The 7,955-nt window shown below is 49.1% G+C and overlaps 1 protein-coding gene across 1 annotated transcript in view; it reads left to right on the forward strand.

The window, feature by feature from the left end:
* The first annotated feature begins 1,021 nt into the window (after positions 1–1,021).
* LOC144611369 (protein shisa-8-like) overlaps positions 1,022–7,955 on the forward strand; it is a 136,588-nt gene continuing 129,654 nt past the window's right edge. Inside the window, 2 exon segments of the mRNA XM_078430441.1 lie at positions 1,022–1,030; positions 1,827–1,881. Of these exon segments, the coding sequence (XP_078286567.1) occupies positions 1,022–1,030; positions 1,827–1,881 (64 nt within the window).

Raw genomic sequence — 7,955 nt, forward strand, 5'->3', positions numbered from 1 at the left:
GCCCAACACCCTGCCTGTCGCCGGTTTGTGGTTTGTCCCCTCCTCGGACCACTGTCGGTCGGTACTCACCACTGCTGACCGGGAGCACCCCACAAGCCTTGCCGTTTCAGAGATGCTCTGACCCAGTCGTCTGGCCATAACAATTTGGCCCTTGTCAAAGTCGCTCAGGTCTTTACTCCTGCCCATTTCTCCTGCATCCAACACGTCAACTTCAAGAACTGACTGTTCACTTGCTACCTAATATATCCCACCCCTTAACAGGTGCCATTGTAACAAGATGACCAATGTTATTCACTTCGCCTGTCAGTGGTCATAATGTTTTGGCATCTATATACTAAAACTCTTGTTTGTTTGTTTGTTTCTGAACTACAACCAAAACGGTACACGATAGCGTAACAATTTTAGGCCCATCTTACTCACCGTCGTCCCTTTGGTGCTAATGGAAGAAGTTTCATTGAAATCGGTGTTATATGTTTAAAGTTATTCACATTTTAAACTTTAAATCTATCTCATAGGGAGGGAGGGGGGTAGGAGGGAGGGGGGGATGGAGTGGAGGGGAGGGCGAGGGGGGAGGGGAGGGAGGGGAGTGGGGAAGGGGGGAGGGAAGGGGAGGGGGGGAGGGGAGGGGAGGCTGGAGGGGGCGAGGAGAGGGTGCTGCACCAATGCTGGAGAGGTTTAGGCCAAACGGGTCCACTTGGTCTAGTAATCAAATAGAAAGCTCCTCAATGCCTCTACTTCCTTAGAAGATTGAGATGATTTGGTTTGACACCATGTTACTGAGCTCTCTGTATCTCCTTGTTTAGCGATACAGCGCGGAAACAGGCCCTTTCGGCCCACCGGGTCCGCGCCGACCAGCGATCCCCCGCACACTAACACTATCCTACACCCACTAGGGACAATTTTTTACATTTAACAAGCCGATTAACCTGCAAATCTGCACGTCTTTGGAGTGTGGGAGGAAACCGAAGATCTCAGAGACAACCCACGCAGGTCACGGGGAGAACGTACAAACTCCGTAAAGATGGCGCCCGTAAGTCTGGATGGAACCCGGGTCTCGGGCGCTGCATTCTCTGTAAGGCAGCAACTCTACCGCTGCTCCACCGTGCCGCCCAATCTACATGTTATCCTTTGTTGTCTACATGTTCCAACAATGAGTGTGGACCAGGGAGATGGGGTCTGCCATGGACCTGATGTGGCGGTGTGCACACTGCAATGGACCAGGGCTGGGTCAAGGGTGTGCCATCACCGGTTTCCCATGATGGTGAACGACTAAGCCACTGGACGATGGTCATTAATAGACAATAGACAATAGGTGCAGGAGGAGGCCATTCAGCCCTTCGAGCCAGCACCACCATTCAATGTGATCATGGCTGATCATTCTCAATCAGTACCCCGTTCCTGCCTTCTCCCCATACCCCCTGACTATGCTATCCTTAAGAGCTCTATCTATCTCTCTCTTGAATGCATCCAGAGAATTGGCCTCCACTGCCTTCTGAGGCAGAGAATTCCACAGATTCACAACTCTCTTTTCCTCATCTCCGTTCTAAATGGCCTACCCCTTATTCTTAAACTGTGTGGCCCCTGGTTCTGGACTCCCCCAACATTGGGAACATGTTTCTGGCCTCTAACGTGTCCAACCCCTTTAATAATCTTATAATCTTATTAATAATCTTACAAGGCACAGTGCCTTGCTTTTCTTCGGCACCACAGTAATCGTGTCTTTCTTAAAGTGGGCGGGTGCGTGAGAGTAGTGAGAGGTTAAAGCCATCTATAGATACTCCCGCCAGCTGGTCCACACAGGTCTTGAGGCCGGTTGTTCTCTGCAGATCCACACTCAGGACATCTCAGGACCTGCTGCAGTGACCGCCGCCCCCGAGCTTGGTATATCAGTACATAGCACAATTGAACACTCTTAACTCTCGATTTTTAGTTGCTAACAAGGATAACATGTAGATAGGGCGGTCACGGTGGCGCAGCGGTAGAGTTGCTGCCTTACAGCGAATACAGCGCCGGAGACTCAGGTTCCATCCCGACTACGGGTGCCGTCTGTACGGAGTTTGTACGTTCTCCCCGTGACCTGCGCGGGTTTTCTCCGAGATCTTCGGTTTCCTCCCACACTCCAAAGACGTACAGGTATGTAGGTTAATTGACTGGGTAAATGTAAAAATTGTCCCTAGTGTGTGTAGGATAGTGTTAGTGTGCAGGGATCGCTGGGCGGCGCGGACTCGGTGGGCCGAAGGGCCTGTTTCCGTGCTGTATCTCTGAATCTAAAATCGAACGCTAAACAGGAAGAAGACAAAGTGAATACCAGAAGGCGAATACAACAGGGGACATTGTTTGGCACCTGTTCATGGTGTGTGACCAAAGTCTTTCTACTTCCCCCACTGTTATGTTCTGATGGCCAGCAGGTTAATATATATAGCCTTTAATATAGTTGCACTGGGTATCCAGCAATGAAGTAACTAAACTCTCTATTCACAATGTTGCCTTTCTTGGAGAGGACGTTTCCTCACTGTTGACCATCTCCTGTCGTTCTTTCACCATCGCGAGCTCAGGAATTTTTTTCCCAATGTTGGGGGAGTCCAGAACCAGGGGCCACACAGTCTTAGAATAAAAGGGAGGCCATTTAAAACTGAGGTAAGAAGGAACTTTTTTACCCAGAGAGTTGTGAATTTGTGGAATTCTCTGCCACAGAGGGCAGTGGAGGCCAAATCACTGGATGGATTTAAGAGAGAGTTAGATAGAGCTCTATGGGGCTAGTGGAATCAAGGGATATGGGGAGAAGGCAGGCACGGGTTACTGATTGTGGATGATCAGCCATGATCACGATGAATTCAGCAATTACTTCAGCAATGAAGTAACTAAACTTTCTATTCACACTGTTGCCTTTCTTCCTCGCTGTTGACCGTCTCCTTTTGTTCTTCCACCATCGTGAGCTCGGGGAAGCCATTTGCTCTGATTGCTTCACTTGTTTATCAAACTCTCGTCTCCCAGTTCCCTTCGTCACCAGTGGTAATCTTTGCCCATTCCAGTGCACACTTGCAGCTTGAAACAGACTGGGATCCAGCACAGTTTGTGAAACAATCCAGAACCTAAGTAGGAGCCGAGAGGTCAAGGAATAATCGTGTAGGACCCCTCTCGGCTGGTTCCTGTGACCACTTAGACAATAGACAATAGACAACAGGTGCGGGAGGAGGCCATTCGGCCCTTCGATCGAGCACCGCCATTCAATGTGATTATGGCTGATCATTCTCAATCAGTACCCCCGTTCCTGCCTTCTCCCCATACCCCCTGACTCCGCTATCCTTAAGAGCTGTATCTAGCTCTCTCTTGAATGCATTCAGAGACTTGGCCTCCACTGCCTTCTGAGGCAGAGAACTCCACAGATGGATGGACTGCCTGTATGTGCTCCAGTTGATGTCAGTTCAGGTCTAACTCTGTTGCTGTGTTGGTTGACTATGCCGACTGCCCAGCAACACATTTGTTAAATGGTCTCTCAAGCAAAGATACTAGAGGAGCAAGATAGACCACTCGACCCTAAAAAACCGTAGTACGTCACGGCGCCATTTTAGTCGGCAGAAACTTGCAGAAACATTTTTACAGAAAAATAACAAAAAACATGTGAGTTGATAGATGAGATATATTCTACATTTTAATGGTATCATCACACATACCGTTCCCCCACAACACTGATTACACTGCGAGAGACAGAGCGAACGGTGGGTTTTGCTTGCTAAAATGGCAGACGTTACGCTCCTTTGCGTACTACACTTCAGTATAGGCGATTTCAACGGAGTGGTCCATCTTGTTCCTCTAGTATCTTTGCTCTCAAGTACTCAAAGTGAAGGGCAGTGGAGTTAGTCATACTGCATGGAACGAGGCCCTTCAGCCCAACTTGCCCATGACGACCAACATGCCCTATCTACACCAGTCCCACCTGCCTGCATTTGGCCCATGTCCTATCCATGTACCTGTCTAAGTTTTTCTTAAACGTTGCGATAGTCCCAGCCTCAACTACCTCCTCCAGCAGCTCGTTCCATACACCCACCACCCTTTGTATAAAAAGGTAACCCCTCAGGTTCCTATTAAATCTTTTCCCCCTCACATTAAACCTATGTCCAGAGTTCTTGATTCCCCCACTCTGGGCAAGAGACTCTGTGCATCTACCCGATCTATTCCTCTCAAGATTTTGTACACTTCTAAAAAGATCACTCCTCATCCTCCTGCGGTCCAAGGAATGGAGTCCTAGCCTGGTCAACCTCTCCCTGTAGCTCAGGCCCTCGAATCCTGGAAACATCCTCATAAATCTTCTCTGCACCCTTTCCTGCTTGACAACATTTTTCCCCAAAACATGATGGCCAAAACTGGTTTGGAATTAAAGTTGGATTAAAAAAGCTGAGGGAACTCAAAAACATCAGACATTCACTCCAAAGCCCTACTGCCCATGTCCTGATTCACACTGTTTATAGACAATAGACAATAGGTGCAGGAGGAGGCCATTCGGCCCTTCGAGCCAGCACCGCCATTCAATGTGATTATGGCTGATCATTGTTTAATTAACTTTCTTCCCTGAACGCTGAAACCATACAATTTCAATTTTGTTTAAGTTCTCAATCTTGGTCCTACTTTCTTGCTTGGTCTCTATAAATTCCTTGAGCTCGATGTATCCCAAGGTGTCTGCACTCTTCAAATTCTGATCTCTTGAGAATTCCATGCCTTCAGCTGCCAAGGTCCTAAGCTCTGGAATTCCCTCCCTAAAGTTCTCAACTGCCCTACCCCCCTCCCACTCCCAGTCTGACCTTTCTGTCCTGGGACTCCTCCAGTGTCATAGTGAGGCCCAGCGCAAATTGGAGGAACAGCACCTCATATTTCGCTTGGGGTGGTTTACACCCCAGCGGTATGAACATTGTCTTCTCCAACTTCAGATAGTTCCTCTGTCCCTCTCTTTCCCCTCCCCCTTCCCAGTTCTCCCACTGGTCTTCATGTCTCCTACTACATCCTATCTTTGTCCCGCCCCCTCCCCTGACATCAGTCTGAAGAAGGGTCTCGACCCGAAACGTCACCCATTCCTTCTCTCCCGAGATGCTGCCTGACCTGCTGAGTCTCTCCAGCATTTTGTGTCTACCTTCAATTTCAATCAGCATCTGCAAGTTATTTTCCTACACATTTGTCCAAGTGCTGGGTGATCTGCCCTAGTGTCACGATACATGGTTCATAATGATCCGATAAAGCATTTAACCCATTGAAAGTACATTTTAAAGAAACATTCATTCAGGATGTGGACTCCAAGGATAACATTTATTGACGGAGATGGGTCGCCCTTGGGAATGTGATGATGAGTTGCCCTCTTGGGCCACTTGTACCGGTGTACCTCGGCCATAACAGAGCAGTCACACAACCATGGGTCTTAAGATATGTTGGACCAGGCTGGGTCAAGGCTGGCAGGTTCCTGTCCCTAAGGCTCATAAGTGAACCAGATGCTTTTTTATGGCAATCTGCTAATTTCATGCACACCATTACTAATGCTAGCTTTTTAATTCCAGATTTATGTAATTAACTGAACTAATTAGCTAAATTTAAATTCCACAGCTGCTGCACAGGATCTGAACCGGTGCCTCTGGATGTTAGTCCAGTCCTGCAGGCCGATGTTTCCGTTGCCAAAGGTGTCGTGAGGTTGTAGCTGGTTATTTTAGTACAAAGAGCCCTGTGTCTATGAGGACACCAGGCACACGACATTGCCCACCCAGCTACTCACCCTGGTGCATCCGGGAGTGGCACGAACAGGAGCCTGACCCCACAGATACCCGACTCTTCCCTGACTTCTCCACGTCATAGTCATAGAAAATAGGTGCAGGAGTAGGCCATTCGGCCCTTCGAGCCTGTACGCACCGCCATTCAATATGATCATGGCTGTAGGTTAATTGGCTGGGTAAATGTAAAAATTGTCCCTAGTGGGTGTCGGATAGTGTTAATGTGCGGGGATCGCTGGGCGGCACGGACTTGGAGGGCCGAAAAGGCCTGTTTCCGGCTGTATATATATGATATGATCAATAGTCAATAGTGGTTTATTTGTCACATACACATAAATGTGTAGTGAAATGAAACATTACCTGCAGTTGAACAATAAGACCAATAAGAATAATCAATAAAAATGCAATAACACATACAATCACAACTAACACCAAACAAAAAGAAACATCCATCACAGTGAGTCTCCTCCAGTCCCTCCTCACTGTGATGGATGGCCACAATGTCTTTTTCTCTTCCCTGCCGTCTTGTCCCGCGGTCAGGCTGTTGGAGTTGCCACGTCGGGGCAGTCGGGGCTCCCCGATATTGAAGCCCCCGCTGGACGGTGAAAGGTCAACGGCGGGCCGACCCATGCCCCCGCCATTCGGGGCGGGCGAACACGTTGCCTCTGCCGCTGCCGGAGCTCCCGATGTCGGCCCCCATCCAGGGGCCTGTGGGCTTCCGACGTCCACGCGGCCCGCGCCGGAGCCTCCGGAGACGAATCGCAGCCGCTCCCGCAGCATCCGCAGGCAGCCAGCGCCGCAGGTGGTGAGTCCGGGCCGTGGGCTCTGCGAACCAGAGCCCCAGGTGGTCCCAGGTGCATGGCCGGTGGTAGGCCGCAACGGGAACGGAGACACGACACAGAACAAAGGTCGCGTCTCCGTTCTGGAGAGAGAATTTTACAGTTCCCGTTCCCTCCCACCCCCCCCCAAACACTACTTCATATTAAAACTACAATTCAGACAAAAACAACAAAAAAACACAACAGACGGACTGCAGGCAAGCATGATATGATATGATATAGCTGATCATCCAACTCAGTATCCCGTACCTGCCTTCTCTCCATACCCCCTGATCCCTTTAGCCACAAGGGCCACATCTGACTTCCTCTTAAATATAGCCGATGAACTGGCCTCAACTACCTTCTGTGGCAGAGAATTCCACAGATTCACCACTCTCTGTGTGAAAAAAAACTTTCTCATCTCGGTCCTAAAAGACTTCCCCCTTATCCTTAAACTGTAACGTCAAGCCCCATTAATGAAATGATGCCACACGTCAATGAACAAAGGGCAGAGCAAGCCGAGCAGAAGGAAGCCACGCGACCCCGTTGGGGACGAATGCAGGGCCCCCTGAGGATGCTCGCTATTGTCTAATGACTGACGGCGCGCTCAATGGGCGCGGAGTGTTCTTGAGATCAATGAGCTCTGATGGAGATTGCGTTGTTTCCGTGGCAACGTCCAACTTTAGCTTTGTAACAGAGGGCTAACTACCTGTTACTGTCGTAGGACAGGCGACTTTCAGTCGTCCTCACAGCAGCGCGCTGTGCAAATAGGAGGGCGTGCAGCGTAGGTTTACTAGGTTAATTCCCGGAATGGCGGGACTGTCATATGTTGAAAGACTGGAGCGGCTAGGCTTGTATACACTGGAATTTAGAAGGATGAGAGGGGATCTTATCGAAACGTATAAGATTATTAAGGGGTTGGACACGTTAGAGGCAGGAAACATGTTCCCAATGTTGGGGGAGTCCAGAACAAGGGGCCACAGTTTAAGAATAAGGGGTAGGCCATTTAGAACTGAGATGAGGAAAAACTTTTTCAGTCAGAGAGTTGCGAATCTGTGGAATTCTCTGCCTCAGAAGGCAGTGGAGGCCAATTCTCTGAATACATTCAAGAGAGAGCTAGATAGAGCTCTTAAGGATAGCGGAGTCAGGGGGTATGGGGAGAAGGCAGGAACGGGGTACTGATTGAGAATGATCAGCCATGATCACATTGAATGGCAGTGCTGGCTCGAAGGGCCGAATGGCCTCCTCCTGCACCTATTGTCTATTGTCACCCAGCGAGTCCCTTGGTACCAAGTTGTACATTCAACTAACCTCCAACCAATACAAGACAGGCTGCAAATTGAAATATATATATATATGCGGTATTAAATGATGACAATTAATAGCT

Source organism: Rhinoraja longicauda, chromosome 40 (genome assembly GCF_053455715.1).
Source record: "Rhinoraja longicauda isolate Sanriku21f chromosome 40, sRhiLon1.1, whole genome shotgun sequence".
NCBI classification, from domain to species: Eukaryota; Metazoa; Chordata; class Chondrichthyes; order Rajiformes; family Arhynchobatidae; genus Rhinoraja; species Rhinoraja longicauda.